Source organism: Siphateles boraxobius, unplaced genomic scaffold (assembly GCF_051911475.1).
Source record: "Siphateles boraxobius isolate OS27281-9 unplaced genomic scaffold, OSU_SipBor_1 66, whole genome shotgun sequence".
In the NCBI taxonomy this organism is placed as follows: domain Eukaryota; kingdom Metazoa; phylum Chordata; class Actinopteri; order Cypriniformes; family Leuciscidae; genus Siphateles; species Siphateles boraxobius.
This window is the reverse complement of record NW_027509193.1, coordinates 23,485,889-23,512,078: the sequence shown is the minus strand read 5'-3', so window position 1 is coordinate 23,512,078 and position 26,190 is coordinate 23,485,889. Positions and strand designations below refer to the sequence as shown.

At 38.2% G+C, this 26,190-nt stretch overlaps 2 protein-coding genes across 3 annotated transcripts; one reads left to right on the top strand and one right to left on the bottom strand.

The window, feature by feature from the left end:
- Positions 1 to 2,965: 2,965 nt before the first annotated feature.
- On the top strand, positions 2,966 to 18,131 carry myh11b (myosin, heavy chain 11b, smooth muscle). The gene is made up of 41 exons (XM_077213108.1): positions 2,966 to 3,307; positions 3,766 to 3,922; positions 4,447 to 4,474; positions 4,838 to 4,937; positions 5,501 to 5,527; positions 6,900 to 6,992; positions 7,088 to 7,151; positions 7,300 to 7,398; positions 7,553 to 7,696; positions 7,778 to 7,873; positions 7,967 to 8,085; positions 9,029 to 9,181; positions 9,275 to 9,448; positions 9,557 to 9,730; positions 9,912 to 10,026; positions 10,195 to 10,394; positions 10,672 to 10,793; positions 10,902 to 10,971; positions 11,066 to 11,226; positions 11,337 to 11,445; positions 11,530 to 11,661; positions 11,785 to 11,991; positions 12,180 to 12,317; positions 12,416 to 12,539; positions 12,620 to 12,791; positions 12,884 to 13,096; positions 13,199 to 13,343; positions 13,556 to 13,762; positions 13,880 to 13,984; positions 14,272 to 14,424; positions 14,529 to 14,777; positions 14,857 to 15,069; positions 15,183 to 15,395; positions 15,550 to 15,711; positions 15,796 to 15,924; positions 16,003 to 16,091; positions 16,175 to 16,298; positions 16,388 to 16,596; positions 16,668 to 16,776; positions 16,857 to 17,029; positions 17,198 to 18,131. The coding sequence occupies exons 1-41, from the start codon at positions 2,966 to 2,968 to the stop codon at positions 17,382 to 17,384; spliced, it is 6,000 nt and encodes a 1,999-aa protein (XP_077069223.1). The 3' UTR covers positions 17,385 to 18,131.
- A 61-nt stretch (positions 18,132 to 18,192) lies between these two features.
- nde1 (nudE neurodevelopment protein 1) lies at positions 18,193 to 24,486 on the bottom strand. Of its 2 annotated transcripts, none has more exons than XM_077213112.1 (9): positions 24,058 to 24,486; positions 23,113 to 23,217; positions 22,783 to 22,936; positions 20,962 to 21,110; positions 20,724 to 20,860; positions 20,344 to 20,529; positions 20,177 to 20,262; positions 19,939 to 20,072; positions 18,193 to 19,808 (listed from the first exon to the last, which is right to left on the bottom strand). In XM_077213112.1, the coding sequence occupies exons 2-9, from the start codon at positions 23,196 to 23,198 to the stop codon at positions 19,760 to 19,762; spliced, it is 981 nt and encodes a 326-aa protein (XP_077069227.1). In that variant the 5' UTR covers positions 23,199 to 23,217; positions 24,058 to 24,486; the 3' UTR covers positions 18,193 to 19,759. The 2 variants fall into 2 exon arrangements, with proteins under 2 accessions (XP_077069227.1, XP_077069229.1); XM_077213114.1 differs by lacking the exon at positions 24,058 to 24,486 and adding an exon at positions 23,946 to 23,980.
- Between the last annotated feature and the right edge of the window lie 1,704 nt (positions 24,487 to 26,190).

Below are 26,190 nucleotides of genomic sequence, written 5' to 3'. Positions count from 1 at the left end.
CGTCGTCTGGCATGCAGTGTACAGGGAGAAACGAGAGGCGATTAACCTCTCCCGATCGGATGGTCGGATGAATTTCTGGCATGTCAGAAATTTTGGTCGCTCCTCGTGACTATATTGCACAGTTGAAGCTAGGGTGACCAGAAGTGCCGAAAAATTCGGGACAGTCCCGAAATCTAATCTGTTGTCCCGAATCCGGCCCTGATTGTCCCGAAAATTATACTAAAGCAAAATCTTGAGTAGCCTAGTTATTGTCATGCTAAAACATTCAAAACTGTCCGTGGAGGTTGAGTCGTGAAGATGGCGCATGTTGCAGCAGCCGCGAGCTCAATGAATGACTGTGCAGGCAGCCAGTCGTAAAGGAGTGATTGATTTGTCGCGGCAAAAAAAATACTTTGGCAATGAATAGAGACAGAGCGTATTTATTTAAAAGCTGCTGTGTGACAAGGTGTAGGCCTACAGCAAACAAGCTAAATAACCCAGAAATACATTTTTATAAGCCGTTGTCTCCAAAAAGCGTTTTGTTTCAGGACATAAAAGTGGATCAATTGAGACAGAGCGCAACCAGTTCTCGAACTACTCTGAGAACTATGCCCACTGCCTATATTGTAAAAAATGTCGTATGTGAACCTGAGAGAAGATATATTGTGCACACGTAGCCATACTGAGTGTCAGGATCCCACAATTTACCTATTCTTCCTGCTGATGCTTCACTTCTAATTGCCTGTATCCACTTTTGTCTCCTTAAAGGCTGGCTTTTATGGTTTGGAAGCTTATAAAAATGTATTTCTGGATTTTTTTAGCTTGTTTGCTGTACACCTGTCACACAGCAGCTTTTAGGCATTTTTCTGTCTTTTGTTATGTCATAAATGACAAGGAGGCCTCTCGCAATGCAAAGTCAATGGAGACAGTTGGATTGTTTCTCCACCCGGTGGGCATGGTCTTCAGATTATTGTGCGTTGCGCTCTGTCTCTGTGACTACATATTAGACTCACCATATTATTGCCATTTTCTGACATATGGACTGTTAATATAATTATATGCCTATAATTCATTGCAATTGACCTAATTGTTTTAGACCATTTTCAATGAGGAGGAGTAAGCTTCTATGTAATATTTTATTATCCTCACAGCTTGTTGCGGTGATATGCTGTGAAATTATTGTGTGGCAAATTAATTATAATTTCGGTTCACTCAAATGATGAATTCTGTCCTATTTAAACAGCAGCTCGTACTAGATAGGCTACTACAATTCTTAGATCCTTAATTATTCCAATAGTAGCTATTTGAATACACTTGACTAGATAAAAAAATAGTAGGCCTAAATTAGTTACAAGTAACTTTCTAGACAAAGGATATTAGGCTATATAGGCTACTATTACTTTTTTTACTTTGACTAATACAAGTAGCTAAAAAAAAGTACTAGCTGCATTTTACTGCCTTCACAGCAAGTAGGTACTGTGACATCCTGCTTGGACTCGGAGCTGTTCACATTCTCGGAATTATGTGTTTATGGCAACACTATCAACTACAAAATGAATATGCAGAGGCCAAATGGTACAGCAATCACATGATACAAGTCAGAGCTCTCAGAAAATTTAGAGTTTACAAGTTTAAATTACGATACAGGGTTGGAATTTTTTACCAGTCAGAATCTCGTATTTATGCTAATTATGAATGAACGCACCTTGAAAATAGATACTGGTAAGTGTTCTGGTTTAAATGTTAAAATGGCTTGCCATTCCAGACAACTATTGGTCAAAGAAACTGTTTTTGAGTTAACCATGAAATTGAACCACAATAGATACCAATTATAAACATGACCTTGATGAGTTTTATGGCAGACTTTGTCCATTGGATAAGCGCTAAAATTACCAGGTATACTCACCAGGTTAAACAGAAATATTTAATAATGACTTCAGTGAAGGCACTTTGACAGAGGCAGATAGTCATTTAGTGTTTAATGACCTTTACAAAATATGCCTTTCAGAAGAAAAGCCTCATCATTTGCATAGGCCAATATCTTTTGTAGTTTATTCAGATAAATTCAGCTGCTGGGTGGTCCAAATGACTTGCTCCACCCACACAAAGCTAAGGCTGTCCATAAATGAAGACTCCAAAATTAATAAAGTTCATCCAGAACTCATTTTTTGGATACTGTTCTACGCATACACTGACACTGCAAAACCAAGAAGACGTTATCATAGCATGTAAGTATTAATTTATTTTATGTGTGTGTGTGTGTGTGTGTGTGTGTGTGTGTGTGTGTGTGTGTGTGTGTGTGTGTGTGTGTGTGTGTGTGTGTGTGTGTGTGTGTGTGTGTGTGTGTGTGTGTGTGTGTGTGTGTGTGTGTGTGTGTGTGTGTGTGTGTATTACATACTGTATATTTTGTTTTATTCATCTTTTACTTTATCTTCAAAAAAGAAAGGCATACTGTATTTTTTAATTGATCAGTACAATTTTACATTTGCCATATTTCAAGGTTGGAACAGTAGAGATTAGAAAAAGAGTTTTGTAATGTTTATAATGTTTGAGTTATTGAAAATTGCAAAGATCAATAGAACATCCATAATATTATTATATTTAACAGTATAAATGTTTTCTAAGACGATTATAAATGTCTATGACGTAATGACTGTAAAAAGACCTGAAAATTTGTCATGCAAATCAGATATCTAAGTACAAAACAGCTAATATAAATTGACACCAGTATGTCAATGGTGTGTGAGGAAGCTTTTACTGGACACACTCCATATAAGGGATGATCATGGGGCATTTATTATCACCTTTTAACAGGTTTATAGCTGTATAGAACAAGTGGCCCATGAGTGGCAAAGATATGGCTGTGTGGTTTGCCTATAAAATGAGGCTATGTTTGCACATACATCACAGTGTCAAAGGAGCCAATACAGATAGATAAAACACAGTTCTTATTACTTCACAGAATAACTTACAGAAATACTTCAAGATGACCATGCAACCAGACAACGAAGACAGCAGCAAGTTCCTGTTCCTTGACAATGAATTCAAAAACACTGGGGTGGCCCAGGCCGATTGGTCGACCAAAAAGATGGTGTGGATACCGTCAGAAAAGGAAGGTTTTCAGTCAGCCAGCATCAAAGAAGAGACAGGGAATGAGGTGGTGGTTGAGCTCGACAATGGACGGAAGGTGACCGTCAAAAAAGATGACATCCAGAAAATGAATCCACCAAAGTTCAACAAGGTTGAAGACATGGCTGCACTGACCTGCTTGAATGAGGCCTCAGTGCTGCACAACCTCAGGGAGAGGTATTTCTCAGGTCTCATTTATGTAAGTGCATTCAAACTTCACTTTATTCAGTCGGTACAAAACGCATACGTTTTTATTCTTAATCGTATCTTTGTCACAAGTGTTTTCAAAATAGGGTACAAGCGGGGGCATCTGCAGAAAACATTAGTGAAGAGCTTTAGACAAATCTAATTTAATGTTTCTCTTTTATGTTAATACATTTAACAGTCCAATAATTAAATATTTTAATACAACATTTCCAGATTTTATTTATTTTAATAAATTGTTAACTGTCTTCAGTGTCACATGATCCTTTAGAAATCATTCCAATAAACAGATATGGAGCTCAATAAACATTTTTTATTATTATCCACATTGAAAACAGTAGTGCTGCTTCATATTCACATTTGTACCAGTTTATATAAAATGTATAATAATATTGCAACTTCCTGGCATATATCTTGAACCTATATTTGATATTTCTGTTGTAAACTCTTCAGACGTACTCAGGCCTCTTCTGTGTGGTGGTGAACCCCTATAAGATGTTGCCCATCTACTCTGAGAAGATCATTGAGATGTACAAGGGGAAGAAGCGTCATGAGGTTCCTCCCCACATCTATTCCGTCGCTGATAATGCCTATAGAAACATGCTGCAAGGTGACCACCAGTCTGAACTCACTGAATACAAACAGTTAGTAAAATTAACAGGCTTAATACTAGCAACAATCATTTTGGTCTCTCATCCAAGATACAAAAATCATGTTTTTCTTGCCTTTGTTGTGTATTTGCACACGGCAATGAAAAATGAAGGTGATTCATGTTTTATAGTTATTCAGTCCAGCTCAGGCAGCTGTGTATTGGAGAGCGTGTGTCGGGCTCTGCTTCTCACAGGCTGCGGATTACAGCCATCAATATTGCCATACATGGGGCCTTTCCCTTTCTCATTGAATTTTTTAACAGCCATTTTTGGAAGGAAGAGCTGAAGTTAATCTCACCCTGTACTCAATTTAGAATATGTAAGATTTTGGAGGTGGGAGCCTTCACTGAACAATTGTGGAGTTTGTGTTTAGACAGCCTGGCCCCTTGTTAATCTCGTTCAGGTTCTTAACTGTGACAATTCATGCATTTCTTGCCCTGTCCTTGTACTGAGTTCAAATGTTTCTGTTTTTTTTTCTCCACAGAGCGTGAGGACCAGTCTATTCTCTGCACGTGAGTTCTAAATATCCAACATGTTATTTTCTCCATAGAGAGCTACAATTTTTATCCATTACTGTGATATTTAGAGGCCTAATAAGATGAGTTCTTTAGTGGTAAAGCATTTAGGCTCATCCACTCATTTTCACTGGCAGCCTTTCCATTGTGTCTGTGAGGCACCATTCAGTAAAGATGTGATCAGCAGATAGATTTGCAAGAATTTGCAAGCTTGAGTTTGACTGCTCAAATATCACATGGGCCCTAAAATAATATAGTTATATGCACAATATCATTATATTTGCAAACCAGTCTGATATGTCAATTATTATGCAAATGATTATGTGAAGCATGACAGCATTCTTTATGTATGTTTAATAGTGGCGAGTCAGGTGCAGGCAAAACGGAAAATACCAAAAAAGTAATCCAGTACCTCGCTATTGTGGCATCGTCACACAAGGGGAAGAGAGACGCCGGCTCTGTGAGTTCAAACTTTGTGATCATTTAACCCATTGACATTTAATACTTCATACAATATCTTTTATAATGCTTATCTTCATTAATGTTAAGAATTTGATAACAGTGTAGTGTTAGAATAATAGTCACATCTTTGTGATAGGATAAAAACTCTTCAGCACTAAACAAGGTGTTTAAATGTTTCATGGTGCAGTACATTAATGCTACTATACAGTGTGTGTGTGTGTGTATGTGTGTGTGTGAGTATATATACATATATATATATATAATATGGGTGGTGGTTTCATTTACAGTATTGTCTATATAGATTTGCTTCTACATGTGCTTTCTGATTTTTAGTGTCTGTGCATTTATCAAATAAAACACAACTGTTGGATTCTCTTTTTGCAATAGTACACAGGATATGCAGATCTCAAGTAAACAATCACTGGACATCAAAGACACAATAATTAATAGAATTTCTGTCGAGACAATTCCTACAATAATTCCTAGGACCTTCAAACTGTAGTCATACTCTGCACCTTTCCATTTTGACTTATTAATAACTTATTATTTGCTTCCATTTAGCAACAAAAAGGACCCCAGTTAGCATATGTGAGTATCTGAGCTTCTTGTCATATACATTTTGGATGTCGGTGTCTTTATCCTAGTCTTTTTTTTACACGTCAATCAATAAGCATTAAATATGTCCAATACCAATCTTTTACTTTCATGTACAGCACAGAATATATACAGTTGCAATTGAAATTACTCCCCATTGCAAATCAGGTTTATTGACAGACTTTCAGCTGTTTGCAATGAACAAGCAATTGTTCAATTGTTGCAAACAAAAGCAATTGAAGTTGAGCTCAACACAACAAATGTGTCAAGTGGTTTCCCCAAATTCAACTGAAAATGAGACTTTTAATGACTTCTGCAGTCTCAAAATTATTCAATCCCTCTGAATAGATTCCCTCAAAACAGCACACATCTGCAAAACAGGTGTTGTCTCAAGCACATCTGATGCAACTAATCAAGGGCTTCAACACATGAAATACCTGAACTGTTTGTTGAGTGTCACGTTTGACTGCATGTTAGAAATATGGCAAGTCAAAAGAATGGTCCAAAAAGTTAAGAGGAGAGATCATCACCCTTCACAAACAAGGAACAGGATACAAAAAGATAGCAAAGGCACTAAATGTTCTTTTCGGCCCTACGGATCAGCGGTATGTCTGGATGAAGAAGATAGAAGCATATGCTGAAAAGAACACTGTCTACAGTTCAGCATGGTGGGGCTCGTGATGCTCTGGGGCTGCTTTGCATCCTCTGGCACTGGAAACCTGCAGCGTGTGGAAGGCAAGATGGATTCATTGAAGTATCAGGAAATCCTAAGAGAAAACGTCATGTCGTCAGTGAGGAAGCTGAAGCATTGGAGCTTCCAACAGGACAATTATTCCAAGCATACCTCAAATTACACCAAGGCTTGGTTGCAGAAGAAGTCCTGGAAGATTCTACAGTGGCCATCAAAGTCACCTGACTACCTGACTTGAATCCCATAGATAATCTCTAGTGGGATTTGAAGAAGGCGGTTGCAGCAAGCTGCCAGAAGCTGTTGTCTGGTTATACTTTTCGTTTGCAGCAGGTCATAACAGCAAAAGGGTGTTCTAGTAAGTACTAAAGATGCTTGCCATGAAGGGGTTGAATCATTTTGAGACTGCAGAAGTCATTAAAAGTTAAATTTTTTTAGTTGAATTTGGGGGACCCACTCAAAACATTTGTTGTGTTGTTTGATTTGTTTATTGCAAACAGCTGAAAGTCTGTACATTTTGACAATAAACCTGATTTGCAATGGGGTTAAATAATTTCAATTACAACTGTACTACATAATATGTAAAGAACAATAGAATAGATTTTTGGTATATGTTATGCTTAGTAGTTCCTGGTTTGACAGCATTGAATGGCAATGAATGACATTTTGTTTGTCCAGGGGGAGCTAGAGAAGCAGCTTCTGCAGGCCAATCCCATTCTGGAAGCATTTGGAAATGCAAAGACCATCAAAAATGATAATTCCTCAAGATTTGTGAGTTAATAGTTCATTGTTTTGGAATTGAATGTTTCTTGATTATCATTATAATCAACATTAGTGTAAAAAAACTTTTGTTTTTAACTTCAAAGGGAAAATTTATTAAAATCAACTTTGACAACACTGGCTACATCGTTGGAGCAAACATTGAAACCTGTATCCTAATAAGCCATTCCAATTAATCTTTAACTTTATGAAGAGTTTGATATCAAAATCAATTAGATCAAACATTTCTAAAAATATGCAATTTTACACCATAAATTTAAGCAGATTCATATTCACCTTAATGTCTTAATGAATCCAGACCTCCTGGAAAAGTCTCGGTCTATCCGACAGTCCAAAATCGAAAGATCCTTCCACATCTTCTACTACATGGTGGCTGGAGCAGTGGAAAAAATGCGAGGTGAGGACCAAAAATTTCTAACAACTGCCTATTAAATCTTGTGTAATTACATTCAAGAATACCGATTTCAGCAAAAAGCAGAACATTTGTTTGTGACAGTTGGAGTGTTGTCTGCATCATATACTGTACTATTAGCGATCATTCTCTTCCACAGAGGAGCTCTTGCTAGAAGACTTTAGTAACTACCGTTTCCTGGTGGCTGGGCATGTGCAGGTACAAAACCAGCAAGATGATGAGATGTTGGTTGAGACTCTGGAGGCCATGGAGGTCCTGGGCTTCAATGAGGAGGAAAGAATAGGTATTAACAAAACTTTGCCGATTATAACATTACCTCCTATCTTTTCGTGCTGTATTACATGAAGTGTTGTGTTTCTTTCAGGCATGTTGAAAGTATGTTCTACTGTGCTGCAGCTAGGGAACATTGAGTTCAAAGCAGAGAAAAACCAGGAGCAAGCCAGCATGCCAGACAACACAGGTAAACAATCACAGGATTAATCTGTAATGTTGCTCTTATCCTTTTCCAGGCTGAAACAAAATGCTTATATGTTGTGTTAAATGTATCCATCAGCTGCACAGAAAGTGTGCCATCTGCAGGGGATTAATGTGACTGACTTCACCAAAGCCATCCTCACTCCTCGCATTAAAGTAGGGCGCGAGTTGGTACAGAAGGCACAGACCAAAGAACAGGTGCATTACCACACTATGGCTATGTCTACATTAACCCAGATACATTTGAAAATGGCGTTTCAAAACACTCTCCACCCACACTAACATTTTCCAAAAGATTCTTGTCCACGCTGAAATGTCAGAAAAAGCTTGAATCATTTTACTGTGCATGCGTAAAATGTTATAAAAGCTCACTGAGATGTTACAGAGAGACCAGACATAAAGCTGTCAACCTATTCCTACTGGCACGATCATATTATTATCAAAGTATCTCACCACTTGTGCATCCAGGTCACGCTCAATTGGCATTCCATGTCTGGTCTAAAACACAATTCCACTCATGTTTTGACACAGGACAGCAATTGCGAGTACATTTTCTGTACAAAGTAATATTTGTCTTAAGCAACACTGCCAGTACATGCCAGTATTACCATAGTTATAATACATTACTGTTATAGGATCATGTGACTAGATATTTTACTTGTTCTGTTTGGGTAAACTGTGTTGTAATTATTATACTAGTATAATAATGTAATATTATACTAGTAATCAAAAATACAGTAACACTTTAGTTTATGGTCCAATTCTCACTAATAACTAGTTGATTATTAGCATGCATATTACTAGGATATTGCCTGTTTATAAGTACTTATAAAGCAATTAAATGCCTTATTCTGCATGACCATATTCTTCATCCCTTAATCCTACCCAATACATTAAACTTAACAACCACCTCACTAACTATTAATAAGCAGTAGTTTATTAAGGCAAAAGATGTAGTTAATCGTTAATAAATTTACACTAAAGTGTGAACAAAAAGACAATTATTTGTGAAATGGTAATACAAAAGATGAATGACACATTTTTGTAATATATAATAATATGTGTAATATACTATATATTACTATACTATACTGTAATATATGTGAATTTATATAATATAATAATATGTCCATTTTATCAGGCTGACTTTGCAGTTGAAGCCTTGGCCAAGGCCATGTATGATCGTCTTTTTCGCTGGATCTTGGCACGTGTCAACAAGGCTCTAGATAAGACAAAGCGCCAGGGAGCCTCTTTTCTGGGAATCTTAGACATTGCTGGGTTTGAGATTTTTGAGGTGAGTCTGACATGATAAAAGTCTTATAAAATCCAAACATGAACTTACAAAACTTTAGGCTTTCATTCCCTCCCTATCCCCCCTCTCTCACAGGATAACTCATTTGAGCAGCTGTGCATCAACTACACCAATGAGAAACTGCAACAGCTCTTCAATCACACAATGTTCGTCCTGGAGCAGGAGGAGTACAAGAAGGAAGGCATTGAGTGGAATTTCATTGACTTTGGCCTAGACCTCCAGCCCTGCATTGAGCTCATTGAGAGACCAGTCAGTTTATTAACACCACCATTCATAGATTTTAAGTGTAAGCTAATAATCTTTGATCATCTGTAAAAGTTACTCAGTTGTGTCATTTCTTTTGGTTCTCCCTTATAGAACAATCCTCCAGGTATCCTAGCTCTGCTAGACGAGGAGTGCTGGTTTCCGAAGGCAACCGATGTTTCTTTTGTCGAAAAACTCACAAACACCCACTCAAGCCACTGCAAATTATCCAAACCCAAGAATCTAAAGGAGAAGACTTTCTTTACTGTGCAACACTATGCTGGCAAGGTATTTTTTTTAACAAAAATGTTGCTTTTATTAATCAAATAAATACATCAAAATTGACACAGCTCAACTGTTTTCAACAACAGAGCAATTGTAAATCAGCAGAAGTGCTTAACATGAGACCATTATGGAAAAAATATATATAGTTATGATTAATCTAATAGTAATGTTTCATTTGAATTAGGTGGATTATAATGCCTCATCTTGGTTGACGAAAAACATGGACCCACTCAATGACAATGTTACAGCCCTACTGAGTAACTCTTCCAGTGCTTTTGTGCAGGACGTCTGGAAAGAGGGTGAGTCTTTGTTGGGAAAAATAGGCTTACTAACAAGATTCACATCTGTTTGTCTGTTTAAGCAGAAAGAGAATAATGTATTCTCTATAAAGGAAGCTTTAAATTTTCTCACATGATTTTAAATGGTCTAAAATGCATTTTGAAAGAAATCCCTTTGTTCCCTTATAGTGGACCGTGTGGTTGGTTTGGAAACCATGGCTAAAATATCTAAGTCTGATAGCGCAGGTCCTACTGCTTCCAAGTCCAAGAAAGGCATGTTCCGCACCGTAGGACAGCTGTATAAAGAGTCTCTGGGCAAGCTCATGACGACTCTCCATAACACTCAACCAAACTTTGTACGCTGCATCATTCCCAACCATGAAAAAAGGGTATGCCACAGCAAATATCATAATATAGGGATTCAAATCTTTATTTTTCTGGTACAACTAAATAATGTACACAAGTGCAGCTTTTAAATGATTTGTGTTTAATATGGGATTCAAACGTAGATTATCATCTTTATGACAAGTGTATGCATTAAATTAGTAATATATTTAATCCAGTTAAAAGTTCAAAAGTATAGTAAGTAAAAATGAAAGAGAATTTTATATATACAGTAAAAGTAATAGTAAAATAGAGTCTGTTTTTGACTGTTTTTGTCTTAAGGCTGGCAAGATAGATGCCAACCTGGTTCTCGAGCAGCTGCGCTGTAATGGTGTACTGGAAGGGATCCGCATCTGTCGCCAGGGCTTCCCCAATCGCATCGTCTTTCACGAGTTCCGCCAGCGGTGAGTCATTTCTGAAACACATGCTTGATCATTTCAAATATAGAGTTCGTACATTTGGATGTTTCTAATGAAGCAGAATACCGATTAAAATTATTGATCATTTTCTAGCTATGAGGTCCTGGCTGCCGGCGCTATTCCTAAAGGGTTCATGGATGGAAAACAAGCCAGTACCCTTATGGTGAGTTGAGCAAAATATGTCTTCTTATACTGTACTGAAATTTTATTTCAACCTCGTACCTTGATGACAGCTTTTCCTACTTTTTAATCATCAGATCAAACATCTAGACTTGGACCCCAACCTGTACCGGATTGGTCTGAGCAAGATATTTTTCCGTACAGGAGTGTTGGCACAGCTGGAGGAAGAACGTGACCTGAAACTGACCATTATCATAATTGCCTTTCAGGCCCAGGCCCGTGGCTTTCTTAGCAGAAAGTGAGTTCTTGCTAAATAATTGCACACCATCTACGTACCTATGAATCTTGTTGCACTGTATTTACTTGAATTGTAGTTACATTGTGGCTAAAGTAGTGCAAATTTTACAGGGCATTCAGCAGGAAACAAAAGCAGCTAACAGCCATGAAAGTGATTCAGAGGAACTGCGCTGTTTATCTTACACTCAGGAACTGGCAGTGGTGGAGACTTTTCACCAAAGTGCGTGCAAAACACAACACTACATATCCATGTAAATTTAAATATCATTGTGGTCATTTTGTGATCAATTTACGCTTTGTTTAGGTCAAACCCCTGCTTCAGGTGACTCGTCAAGATGAGGAGATGAATCAAAAGGATGAGGAGCTTCAGAAAGCCAAAGAAATTGCCCAGAAGTCTGAAAATGACCTAAAGGAGATCACACAGAAACACAACCAGGTACAAGAGCGGAAGCATATGTGATCCAAACTCATATGCTTCATATGAGTCTTCAACATTCCTTCATACTGATTCACTATCAGTACACACGAATGACTGTAGTGTGTATTACATCTTTAATAGGTGGTTGAGGAGAGGAACCAGCTACAGACCAAGCTCCAGGAGGAGGCAGAGCTGTATGCAGAATCTGAAGAGGAGAGAATACGGCTGGAGACCAAGAAGCAAGAGCTGGAGGACGTGCTGCATGAGATGGAGGCTCGACTTGAAGAGGAGGAAGAGCGAAGCCAAGTCGTTCAGCAAGAGAAGGCGAATTTGCAACAGCAACTCAAGGTTGAGCAGTGATCATTTATCACAGACTAATGAACAACTGGAATAACAATAATGAGACTATAATGTGTTACAAAAATAAGATTGTTATAATCTTATTTAAAATAGTCACAAAAAAATCTACATTTTCTCTCTCATAAGATGTGGGTAAAGAAAATTAGACACCTGTACTCATCTATTGCTATGTGTAGGATTTAGAGAACCGATTGTCTAAAGAAGAAGATGCCAGACAGAAGCTTCACCTGGAAAGTGGCGCTGCGGATGTGAAGGTTAAGAAACTTGAGGAAGATCTCCTCATTGTGGAGGATCAAAACAGCAAGTTGCAGAAGGTTTGACCAGATGATAGTTTTATTTGGATCATTATCTTTATTTTGTGGAAAATGAATATCAGATCTGAGTAATATGGCTGCTGCTTCTGTGTATTTAGGAGAAGCAACAGTTGGAGGATCGGTTAGCTGACTTTTGCTCCAACCTTGCGGAGGAGGAAGAAAAATCCAACAATTTGGCTAAGCTGAAGGCTAAACACGAATCTATGATTTCAGATCTTGAAGGTTTTTCATGGTCACTTTGAATCTGTCAAATCAAATAATGAAGTAAACACTGTGAAACAGTATTCTGTGTGTCTGTACAGTTCGAATGAAGAAGGAAGACAAGAGTCGACAGGACGTAGAGAAAGCCAAACGTAAACTGGAGACTGAGTATAATGATGTACAGGAACAACTAAAGGACCTGCAGATCCAGATAGCAGAGTTCAAGACTCAACAAGCCAGAAGTGAAGGGGAAATTCAGGAACTTCAGGCATGGTATATTGTTACTTACATCATAAATGACTTTTTAAAGACATTGTATTACTGCTCATTGTAAATTGTAACCAGACCATCTGTATATTGACCAGCGTGGAAGAAGAATCAGCTCAGAAGAGCAATGCTCTGAAAAAGATACGGGAAATGGAAGGATTTGTCTCAGAACTTCAAGATGAACTTGATGCTGAACAGGAGGCTTGTAGGAAGTCAGAAAAGGCCCGAAAGGACCTGGAAGAAGAGCTGTCGGCCTTGAGGACTGAACTGGAGGACACACTAGACTCCACAGCAGCGCAACAAGACCTACGGTGATTATTTAAATATGTAACTTTCAAATAGTAATTTATTACCTTTTTACCAATTACAAATCAAGATATGATAGACTAGATCGTAGTATCTTTCTTGGACAGAGCTAAAAGAGAGCAGGAGGTGGCCATGCTGAAAAAGTTGATAGAAGATGAAGGCCGAAGCCATGAGACTCAAGTGCAAGAAATGAAACAAAAACATGCTCAGGCTGTTAATGAACTTAGCCAACAGCTAGAGCAATCCAAACGGGTAAGAAAACCGCATAACGTTGACCTATAACAAAAGAAAATGGCAGTACACAGGCAATAACTGTTTTGGTACTTTTAACATTGTTGGCTTCTTTTAATATAGTTTTCTATCTCATATTGGTTTCTTCATTTGTAAATCCTTTGGATATAAGGGACTGCAAAATGATTAAAGGTAAATACATTTCTATTTCCGAAACTGAACCTGAAACACAGGCCAAGGCCAGTCTGGAGAAGGCGAAACAGGCTCTAGAGAAGGAGGTTGTAGATCTGAACGGAGACCTTCGCTCGCTGAGCAATGCAAAGCAGGATGTGGAACAGAAGAAGAAGAAGGTGGAGACCCAGCTTGCTGACCTTCAGACTCGCTTCAATGACAGCGAGAGGAAGAGGGAAGAGCTTGGAGATGCAGTGTCTAAACTGACTGTGCGTTTTACATTCAGGCGTATTCTCTGAATAAACAATTTGAAAATATTACTATAGAAACAATGCAAGGTTTCTGTACAGAACTTCCTGATGGATGTCTTTTGTAAAATCTCTCAGATGGAGTATAACAATGTGAATAGCATCCTCAATGAGGCAGAGAGCAAGAACATCAAGCTGAGTAAGGATGTTGCCAGCCTCAACACACAGCTCAAGGATACACAGGTTGTATAATCTAATTTTTATTTGTTTTTTACTGTCAGATACGATACAAAAAAATAGAAAGTCAAATAAAGCAAGATAATATTTTACACATATTTAATTTTAAAAAAAATGTTGACTTAAATGGTTCTTTACATCAAAATATATAGCTGCCTTCATATTTTGAGAAGGGGGTCACACCCAGTGGGGTCATCATCATTGGGGTTTAAAGAATTGTGACAGCCATCAAGTTGTAATAATCATTTTGAGAAGCACTTGACACTTAATGTTTAGTCTGTCTGCCTATTTAGGAGTTACTTGGTGAGGAGACCCGTCAAAAACTTAATTTTTCCACTCGGCTGCGTCAAATGGAGGATGAACGAAACAGTCTACTGGAACAAATGGAGGAAGAGGCAGAAGCCAGAAGGAACGTGGAGAGACAGGTCTCCAGCGTTAACACGCAGGTCAGTCTTGCATAATTGCAAAGAACACCAAGACAATTTCATAAAGCATCTCTGCATATGGCAATCAGTTGTGCCAAAATGAAATACGTTTGTTTCTACTATAGTTGTCAGATGCAAAGAAGAAATTGGATGAATACTCCAGCAATTTCCAAATGCTTGAAGAAAGCAAGAGACGAATACAGAGGGATCTGGAGGCCACTAATGGAGAGTTCGAAGAGAAAACTGCAGCCTATGACAAGCTGGAAAAGAACAAGAATCATCTTCAGCAAGAGTTGGAGGATGTGCTTGTGGACCTGGACAACCAGAGACAGCTGGTTTCAAATCTAGAGAAGAAACAACGGAAATTTGACCAGGTTTCACTTCTGTGTTTCAACTAATTTATTCTAAATTCCACAGTAGAATTTCTTCAACTCAGTTTTTTTTCACATTAAGATGCTTTCTGATGAGAAAACCATCTCCAGCAAGTATGCTCAAGAGCGTGATTGTGCAGAGGCAGAGGCACGGGAGAAGGAGACCAAATGTTTGGTCCTGAATCGAGCACTGGAAGAATCCCAGAGTTCCTTAAGAGAATTAGAGAAACTTAATAAGGCACTTCGGACTGAGATGGAAGATCTGATCAGTTCAAAGGATGATGTGGGCAAAAATGTGAGTTGTGATTTATAGTAACATTAAAGTTGGACAGTGGTTCTTAGTCAACTTAGAGATGCTGTTATCTGAAATTAGATTACTAAAGGTTGCATATAAAAATACAATGAAAGGTCCATGAGCTGGAGAAGGCCAAACGTGGATTGGAGGCTCAAGTGGAAGAGATGTCAATTCAGATGGAGGAACTTGAGGATGAATTACAGACTGCTGAGGATGCTAAACTCCATCTGGAAGTCAATATGCAGGCCTTCAAAGTCCAATTTCAAAGAGACCTGCAGGGCAGGGAGGAGCAAAATGAAGAGAAGAGGAAACAACTCCTCAAGCAGGTGAAGATATATTTCTTTGTTTAGATTTTTGTTGCTCAATGATGCTTTGTAGATTTTCCTGAATCTGAACTGCATGGTACTTGTTGTAGACTCATCCCCCTCCCCCAATCAGCAATAGCAATTATTCTCTTATATTTACCCACTTGGCACGCAGGTACGCGAGCTTGAGACTGAGCTAGAAGATGAACAGAAGATGAGAACTTCACTGGCAGCTGCCAAGAAGAAACTTGAGGGGGATTTGCAGGACCTTGAAGACCAAGTTGACGCAATCAACAGGGCGAGGGACGAGGCCATTAAACAACTCCGCAAGACTCAGGTCAGAAGGTCAAACCTTCAAATTATTTTAGTTTCCCAAGCCTTTGTCAACATTCATCTATGTTAGTTGTCTTCCCCATGACAGACGCAGATGAAAGATTTCCAGAGGGAGCTGGAAGATGCGCGAGCGTCCCACAAGGAGATTCTTTCTGATGCAAGAGAATATGAGAGAAAGGCCAGAGCCATGGAGGCAGAAATCTTACACTTACATGAGGTATACTTGATATCAAGTGGTTGATGGAAATGAGTTTAAATATCTTGTCATACAACTGTAATGTCAATGCCTTTGTAGGAACTGGCTACAGCAGAGAGAGCTCGCAAACAAGTTGAACGAGAGAGAGATGAGATAGCAGGGGAAATAGCAAGCGGCTCGTTTGGAAAGTAAGTTGGAATTAGTATATGCAAAATGGAAAAATGACGCTTAAACTGGAATAACACCAAATGCAATGATTGTCCACTGTTAGATCCGGCATGTCTGATGAGAGACGACGCCTGGAAGCCAAGATCCAACAGTTGGAAGAGGAGCTTGATGAGGAACAGGCAAACACGGAGACGCTCAGTGAGAGAATGCGGAGAAGTGTGCAGGAGGTAATTGGGGTATTCATCCACTTTGATGCTGTAGTGACGGTGTTCTTTCAAGGTGATACCAGACCACAGATCATTTTATCTATAACTAGGTGGATCAACTGACCAATGAGCTGCAAATTGAACGCTCCAATGCTCAGAGGAACGAGAGTGGCTGGCACCAGATGGAGAGGCAGAACAAAGAGCTGAGGGCCAAGCTGCTGGAGATGGAGGGACAGGTCAAGTCCAAGCAACGGGCCTCTGTAGCTGTCCTAGACACCAAGTTACAACAAATGGAGGACCAACTGGACCATGAGAGCAGGTGAGATCATCAGTGTTAACATAGATTTGGTAGTAAAGACAGGTGGAATTTCAACTAGTTTCTTTCACCAGGGAGAGACAGGCGATTGCCAAGGCCATGCGGCAGAAGGACAAGAAACTAAAGGAACTGATGAATCAGATAGAGGATGAACGAAAACAAATAGAGCAGTATAAGGACCAGGTATGAAGGATTCATGTAAATCATTTGAGGTTCTGTCTTCATGACACTGAAAACTCTGACTGACGTCATCCACATTGTAGGCTGAAAAAGCAAATCTGCGAGCAAGGCAGCTGAAGATACAGATGGAGGAGAGTGACGAGGAGTCACAGCGTGCCACTGCTGCTCGCCGTAAACTTCAGAAAGAGCTGAATGAGGCCATCGAGACCAATAATGCCATGAGCAGAGAAGTGTCTTCACTCAGGAGCAAACTCAGGTTGTTCTGCAGTGACCCCTTTCTGTAATGTATGTGAAGTCAGAATCCCATTCTTTGACATCCTCTGTTTTGTGTTCTGCAGTAATACACATTCAGAGACATAGGGTTGCACGTTTGAAGGAGGTATGTTTGGACGTGTAGTTTCTTATCTCCTCGTATGTTCCTCAGGCGTGGCAGTGACTCATCTTTCAGCAGTCCATTAAGGCGTAGTGGAGGCGGGAGCTTCAGAAAACCACGCAGGAGCATGATGGAAACTTCTGAGGTCCCAGAATACGGGGGTCCTTCTGCTACTCCTGTGGGTCAACCTGAGGAACCTCAAATGGAGCCAATCAACGGCACCCAGGATGACAACTAAAGAAATCATTCCCAAAGCCTCTCACTACCTTTTTTTTTGTGTGTAATTTTTGAATGATAATTTAAACTGATTTAATCTTGTCTATCTCCTACAAATGATATTTGTTACTTATGTTACTCACGCATTCAAACTGACTAACACTAATGGGTTGTGTGAAACCAGGATTTTACAAGCAACCAGATTTCTATCACTAACAAAATTCATGGTACCATACCTCCATGATTTTTTTTTTACATGTACGATAGTGATACCATGTTTCATTAACACTTAGGTATCATAGTATATATCCAAATGCCACAAAGTGATCCAAAAAGTGATACCACACTGCACCATGGTCAAATTTTATGTTTTAAGCATTAAAGGGATTAGGCAAGATGGGCTCTTAATAAACTTGGCTCTCTTTGCAGTAGAAAAAATTCTAAAAAGATTAAAATCTGTGCAACATGCGAACTTCTGCAGTGCTGCTGCTGACAACTAATTGGGGGTATCTGGGTGCAACTAACAGAGAAAGATTATACATTGTTTATTTACTACCAACATTTTAACAGTGCAAATCTGGATGAAAATCATCAAACTTGTCCTTTGAGGGATGCTTTAAAAACATTATATTTAATTCTCTTAATTTATTGTGTACAAGGAACTTTTGTTGACCAAAACAGTTTTTTTCTGCATCTAAATATACTGCTATCTGTGCCTTGCATATTATACAGAATTAAATCTGCATCAAATTGGGGGGAAATACCATAACCAAGAGCTCTGTCCATTCTTTAACAATAACATTTCTGAAAAGAAGGAGTCAAATAATCAGCCCTGTTAACTAGACATTTATTTGTAGGTTATGGATTAACCAACAAAATGGTTTTACAGACAAGCATTGCCCTTGCTGAGCAATGCATGGATGTTGCAGATGTTTAGGTTCATTAATAGCAAAGAAAAGTCATGTTGACAATTATACAATTGTGCATGCCTTGTGCATATAGAGACAAATACAGAATGTGGACAGTAATGATAGCTTTACTGAGGTTATTGCTTACATGAGGCCCTGAGATGGTGCAATCAAGTGTGCTAAATCTTCCCATCAACCATCATTCTCTATTTCTATAATTGTTCATTAGTACCTCTAGGTAAAGTGGATATATGTATAATGTATCAGTTCTTCCTTACATTTCTATTTTTAACATAAAAATATCTGTACCCTTCACTGAAGTATTCAAATTGCTTGTTACTCAACTAAATCTACAACTCAAAAATGAGAGAAATGTGAAAACTAAGGGATTAAACTCCTCTCAGAATTCAATTTCTCCTCATCCCGGAATCCCTGAAATATCAGAGAATGAATACATTGGGAAGAATAACGTGAGAAGCTGCAAGTCCCTTTCGGGCTAGTAAGTTCCCCAATACACAAGTTAACTTTGAGCCAAAGCTTATTATGGCCACAAAATTAAGGCACATTAAAATTCACGTTCAGTGCATGATATCATAAGCAACTACTCTCAAGTACTTTAGAGAAAAATAATTCTTTGAATTCAAAGATGGCACTAACATTTTAAACGAGGGTTTCAATAGCTATTACTAAAAAGAAAAGGGTTTTTATCATGCATAAACACTAATGTCCCAAGCTAATGTTGGTTACTTACATCAGCCCTTATGAGGCAAAAATAGCTCACAGCCGCTTCAGCTCACAACATCTCCCCCACCTTGTAATATCATTTGCATCTCTAAACACTAAAGACACAACATTCCATTAGTAACAAACTCATATTTCATCAAAATGCTAGTTTCTAAAAAAATAAAACCAGGTATTTCTGCATTAAAAAAAATAAACCAGCTGTCAACATTTCTCCAGTCCAGCGACCAACAATAAGTACGTGCAGTAGATGTCTCACTGGACATTGATCAGTAGTTTAGTGCCAAATATAATGGGGTTGCAGAGGTGAATCTATGGACTCGCTTTCAGACACTTCTCCCAATTTATGGTCCCAAAGAGAGCAAATCAAGATTACAGTGCAGATTGAGCATTTCAAAACTGCTATAATCATTAGATACCTAAAAACAGCACAAACAAAAATAAAAAAACAAACAAACGTGAAATAAAGAGTTAGTACATCTGCAAAACACAATGTAAATCTCCAACACAATAGCAAAAACAACAGGTAACAGTTTCAGCCCACAGGCCAGAGAGCTGGTGAACAGTTATTGTAGACACAACAGCAGGGTTGATATGAGTGTACAAGCAGAACCCTTCTCAGATAGTGGAAGACTTGAGGCATAAGATATGCTTTAGCTTCTGAAAATAAAGCTTTTCCATAGTAATGTATTGGGAATACTGGTTTTCTCAGTGATGTGGGAACGAAAGACAAGCTTATGCACTTTATTCAGAGCATTATCTTGGATCCTGTACCAAAGTCCAACCGTTTCACCATCCTGCAACACATAACACAGAAATAAGGAAAATGATTGCAAACAAGCCAGTTATGGTTCAATATGGTTCATCATTCTGGTCGATTATTGAGATGTTCTGAAATTAATAGTGAAACTATGAGACTTATCATACAGGCCATTTGCATTGGATGGGATTTCTGAGGTTTCCCGTGAAATGCTTGGTGTACTCTGGCCAATTGCTGCACGGCTGGGTGTTTTCTCAAGGATGTGTAACTCTCTGCATGACGCCAGCTTTGATTCGAGGTTCTGAAATGGAAACAAACCATGCTTATCAAAACTACAGACCCATCTCACTTGAAAGAGTGTGTATTATTTGGTGATATAATGTTCACAGTTACAGCTGGACTCACCCCGACTTTCCTCAACAACTCTCCAACAATGTTGAGGGCAGATATCCGTGCAGATGTGGTAAGGGGAGTTCCAGTCAGACCTTCAACTGGACATGACAGAACAATTTTAACTTTTACATTTTAACTTAAATGTTAGAAATGAGTGGCAGTGCTGTGTTTGAGCTCACTTCTGCTGTAGGAAGCTGAGGGTGTGTTGAATGCACTCCCTGAGCCTGGAGGTCTGGAAGGTGTGGCGAGGAGAGATGGGAGGGCAGATCTTGCGGGTTTGGCCTCTGGCTTCTCTGCATCTTTAGAGAGGCTGATCGATGACTTGCGCTCCTGTTTCTCCTGAACAGCCAGCTCCTGTCTTAAATCTGCCCGAGGAGAAAGACAGCAAACACAACCAGCTCACATACACCGAATCTCTTAAAACATCTGAGACTGACAAATCAGGTGATTATACTACTGATTATTATACTACTGATTATCAAAGAAGTTCATCAGTTAATAGAAGTTCATCAGTTAAGAGTGAATTGTGTATATACAAACAGGTTTCCATTGGGTTTACCTCTGGCTTCGTCTTTTAATCTCTGTACTGATTCTAGAAGATTCTCTTTTTCGTCAAGCTCACTCTCAAGGAAGGCATTTCTTTCAATAACATGATTCATTCTCTGCTCAAAGTCCTCAAGTGACATTATAGTAGCCCTGTAAGAGCAAGATTTTAGGAATGAATTGTTAAAATCATGAATATCTTGAATGTATAACCGATTCTTTTTCTTTTTTACTGGCAAAAGCACTGAATACACCTCTTAGCTCTTTCAAGGTCATCATTAGCCTGCTCTAACTCCCGGATATACTTGTGCAGTTGGTCCTTGATGGCTGTGGTTTCTGCCAGGTCTCCTTCTAGAGACGAGATCTGCCTGACTGCCTCCGAATGTTGCGTTTCATACTTCTCCTGTTAGAAAACAAGAGCAAACAAGAGGAGATAAAACATTTGATAAAAAAGAAAAATGAATTGTAGTGTCAACAAAAGACTTTAAGTCTCTCATGCTCACCAAAGCTGCATTTATTTGACAAAAAATGCAGGAGAAAAAAAAACCAATAATATTGTGAATTATTACAATTTAAAACAATGTTACTATTTGAATATATTTTTAAATGGAATTTATTCCAGTGATGTCATAGTTGAATTCTCACTATCATTAATCCAGTCAATAGCTATGTTTCCATCTACCTATTTGTATGCTCATTTTATGATATAGCATTACAAAACAAAATGCTGGATGGAAGCATCAAGATGCACATAAATTCTAAAAATGCACATTAAAAAATGATGCACTCAACAGAGACGGATGAATTTTTTTAACTTATAAGAAAACGTGCATAAACTACAATGGAAACCCATTTACTGAATAAATTCCTCGATGCGCATTAAAGTCACGAGACTGCGCGATGGGAAGGCATAACTGGACCAACCAGCGGACCGATCTCGTTGCACAGCATTTGAAATGCTGTTTTGGTCATTCTGAAATGCCTGAACAAAATCTGTCGTCAAAGTGGTTCGTAATAATTTACCTGCCAGAAACGTCAACTACGTTCCCTAACAGCATCCAAAAGCAAGATAACATAATCATGTTTATTGCGTTATATTGTTATACCGAGATATAGAATATATTATAGACCTATAGTATATACAGTGGCTTCTTCTACTGTATCAACTTCGTTAGATATATTTATCGCCAGTTTATCAGGAATGAAGATTTTGTTTTATTTGACTCACTGGATGGATGCTTTATTCGCAAATGTTTCATGCAATATTCCAATCATACGCATAAGTTAAATTCACAACTTTGCATGGAAACATAGCTAGTGTCACATGATCCTTCAGATAGGAAATTACTTCAGAGGAATTAAATGGCATGTGATGTAATTTGACTGAAACTCAATCAACAATATGGTTTTACAACCATGTTTCTGCAATAAACAGAGAGTAAAATCATGACTGAGCCTCCATGCCCTCCAGACACTGATGCAGAAATAAGCATCAGCTGCTTTCCTCATCCTGAATCGGATCTCTGTTGTTTGTCTGTGAATGTGCAATTGTTAATTCACTAAAATACTGGGGGGAAAAACAGAAAGACATTCTGGATGTACACGCTCTGTCACAGAAGATTTAAATGGCTTTTATCTGTGGTTATATGCTTATGAAAGAAAGTCAGTTATAGATAGTAAAGTTAGTATTCAAACATTACAGATAAAACACAATTAACGTGCTTTATGAGACATCGGTGACACAGCCCCTCCAAAAGGGAAAGAAAAAAGCAATTCAGTTTACAGCTTATTACTGTTGTTTACATAAATGTTTGGGGTAATAGATCAATTTGAACCAAAACAAGAATAAGTAACAATTTTCCACATAAAAATATTTCACTGAGCCACCTTTTGCAACAATAACAGCTATATCAGGTTTGCAGACTGTTAAGGTGTGACTTGGGAATATTTTCAATGTACCATGGACCCATAATCTTTTAAATCAGTCAATGCAGATTTTTAAAGAGATTGTCGTTTACCATAAATCTTCTAAAAGAGCAATGTATTAACCATGTGTCTATGATGCTCCTCGGTACCTTGTAGTTCTCTAATTCCATGCGTAGTCTGTTGTTGGCTGTAAGGAGTTCGCGGTTACGGACATCACACTGCTTCAGCTCTGTCTCCAGCTCCACCTCATAGTCTCGACTCATCTGCTGAAACTCCTGCAGCTCCTCCTGTGTCTCCTCAGCCCTGAACACGCAGTCATTCAATAACATGAGTGTGGGTTGTATAGCAAAATCTTGTTTCTATTCAATATGTTTCACAGCAAACACATGCACAGCAAAACTGCCTTGCTTTTCCTAAAGTTACTTTATATCCGTTGTAGATCAAATTTCAGTTTGAATAAAAAAACAACACTGATGTACCTCTGCTGGTATTTGGCAGCCTGCTCCTTCCAGTAGTCCCTTTCTTGTTCAACAGATGCAAATGTTGCTGGCTCAGACTCACTCATTGCTGTTCAGTCAGGTTTACTGGCAAAATAATAACCATATATATATATATATATATATATATATATATATAGTTACAAATGTATCAAGTTGAAAATGCAATGCAAAAATGATAAATGACAACAATAGCAATACGACATGAGCACAATCTATGTACATAAACCACGCACAGAGAAGAGACTAGACAGCTGTTTTGCCACTGAAATAGTTTCCTCTTGTATGAGTCAGTTTATTGTAATAATGAGAAAAAACAGAAGAGGAAGGGCGTGACTTGTGATGATTTTGAAAAACTAGAGATAATTCCCCTCAGATCCCAGTATGTAGGACCGTGTGACTAGACTACCTGAAGACTTATTAAGGATGGGGGGGGGGGGGGGGGTTCTTTTAAGGACAACCCAGGCTAAGCTAACGACCAAAAATAATTACCCAGAATCCCTACTAAAAAGACGGTGCAATATAGTGATATGCAGTTATGTTTACTATAAAATTATCAATATGTTTAGCTAGACTTAACATTCATAGTAGACGTAGAAGACATTAACTTCCTCTCAACATGTAAAGTCAGCAGTCTTATTTGCTAACGCTGGCTAACAGCAAACCAGCCACTCAAAGTTTTATTAACTGCGGCGGATTAACGTTAATGCGTTGATAGAAGCTAACTTACTTCGACAACGGATGAAGAAGTTGACATGTAAACTGGATTAAATGGTTGTATAATAAAATAACGATATTATCAAGAGTATACGTACGTACGTCTTAAATAACTAACGTTAACATCTCAAAACTGATCCGAACTGATGAAACTATTAACGTTTACTTTGCTACCATTATAAAGAACCATCACGCAAGCTAGCAACTTACCTTCGGGTAACGTTAAGGCTCAAAGTTGCTTTCTTCCAAATATCTATTTCCGGTGAGAAACGATATTGAGCTAAAAATATGTTTAAGATTCTTGAGAACAAAAAAAAATGAAAAATATGTACAGGGACGTTACAGTCGTGACAATAGGATTCTCCCTTCTGTTGTGTAAAAACTCGCAGCTCGTGGTTTGTTTCATGCCTTCTTCTGATTGGCCGATTTGTAATGATGCCATCATTTTGCAAGACAACGGTTGGTTGTTTGGTTACGTTTCTATAACGTCTATGGTTTCAAACGATCCGACTTTATCTTCGTCGGGCACTAGACGGAGCTTAAAATACTGCGCGAATCCTTTAAAATATTTATAATTGACTGCAGCGATGAGAAGTTTCATTGTATCGATTTTTCCCCGCGATTCGTTTACGCCATTGCATAATATACGTCATCACGCGATACCTTAAAGGGATAGTTCACCCAAACATGAAAATTCTGTCATTTACTCACCCTTAAATTGTTCCAAACCAGTATGAGTTTCTTTCTTCAGTTGAACACAAAATAATATATTTTAAAGAATATTTGTAACCAGACAGTTGACGGCACCCATTGACTTCCAAAAAAATAAAAAACTATGTACGTCAATGGGCCCTAACCTCTTTGATTACCAACATTCTTTAAAAATATCTTCTTCTTGTGTTCAGCAGAAGAAAGAAATGTATACATGTTTGGAACAAAATGGGGGTGATTAAAAGATGACAAAAATGTTTGAGTGAACTATCCCTTTAAATCACGACATGGCATATAAACTCATATTTATATTTATTTGGTATTTATTGCATTACATTTTTTTCCCAATAATTGTAATTTCATGTGTCAGTTCAGTTATTAGCACGATTCAGCTCTTCTAAACAGCGATCTAGAAACTATATATATATACAATATTTGCATTAAATTAAACAATGCTAAAATTAATTTACATCTCTCTGCTGGAAAACTTGTTACAATAAAAAAAAGTTACGCATTAAAAAAACTTTTCATATGTTGACAAAGCTGTCTCACAATCATGTCGTGAACATATTTGCAATGCTCTTTATTTATAAAAATGTCTGCTATTTGGAATATCATCAGTTGCTCTTACAAATGGTTTTCTGTGAATTGTTGATCGCTCAAACCGATTCAGTCGTGTTCATGAACGAATCCTTTTGTGAACAGATTAATCGGATAAATTGAAAACACCCCAAAAAATATCCGTTTATGAATCATACGTGATTATTAGTTCTATTTCCTAAAATAAAGTGAGAAGGTAACCTGGAGAAATAGAAGTCATACACAAATATTCACTATGAACATGGTGACAACCAGCATGTGCTTAACATTATAACAATAATTATATACATTATTACCAGTTCAATAATTGAATACATTAAATCATAATCAATCAATAAATGAATTAATGGTAGACAAAAACAGTACTTCATGTTTTTAATCTAAAAGTTTTTCCTGGAGCTGACCTACATATTTGTGCTTTTTCAATATTCGTGAGGCCCTGAGAGCTGAATTAATTCTGACCTCTGATGACCTCAGCGGTGAGCATTTGAAGCCATTTTAATCCAGTTGTAGGGATTTGCTAGGAACACAACAATAAAACTAAAAAAGCACTACAGGAGACACATCTATAGATTGCACACACACACAAAAATACATTTCTCATTTCACAGGATAAAGAAAAAATACATGATTCACGTGCCATGCCATAAATAAAACAATCATTCTTTCCTAACAACAGCCACAGTTCAGAGTTTCTATGAAATCGTGGCACAGGACTGTGATTGAATTCCTTGCTCAAGTAGCAGAGGTCTGCCATGGCTCATTTGGGTCATGGCTTTGTGGATCATCTTCTGCTTAATGACCGGCACCCAGACAAGTCCAGTGACCAAAAACATCAGCCCCACAGACAAGAATATAGGTCCTACTAAATAGGGCACATTGCCCACCTGTGTGAAGTACAACAAGGACAGTGCAGTGCCTGTGCCAAAGAGAAGACTACCAATGAAGATTGCCAGGGCTGGCTTTTGAAAGCGACTCCATCCACATTTCACTCCTTTGTGAAAAGTCTTTTCAGGGTATGAACCAGCTTCA

Excerpts from the sequence above, each read along its gene's own strand:
- myh11b (XM_077213108.1), top strand. The coding sequence starts at position 2,966 with ATGACCATGCAACCAGACAACGAAGACAGCAGCAAGTTCCTGTTCCTT. Across the intron at positions 7,874-7,966 it reads CAGCATGCCAGACAACACAG|CTGCACAGAAAGTGTGCCAT; the intron begins GTAAACAATCAC and ends TGTATCCATCAG. Across the intron at positions 15,070-15,182 it reads AGGATGATGTGGGCAAAAAT|GTCCATGAGCTGGAGAAGGC; the intron begins GTGAGTTGTGAT and ends ATACAATGAAAG.
- nde1 (XM_077213112.1), bottom strand. The coding sequence starts at position 23,198 with ATGAGTGAGTCTGAGCCAGCAACATTTGCATCTGTTGAACAAGAAAGG. Across the intron at positions 21,111-22,782 it reads TGGAATTAGAGAACTACAAG|GAGAAGTATGAAACGCAACA; the intron begins GTACCGAGGAGC and ends GTTTTCTAACAG. Across the intron at positions 20,263-20,343 it reads CTCAGCTTCCTACAGCAGAA|TTGAAGGTCTGACTGGAACT; the intron begins GTGAGCTCAAAC and ends TGTCATGTCCAG.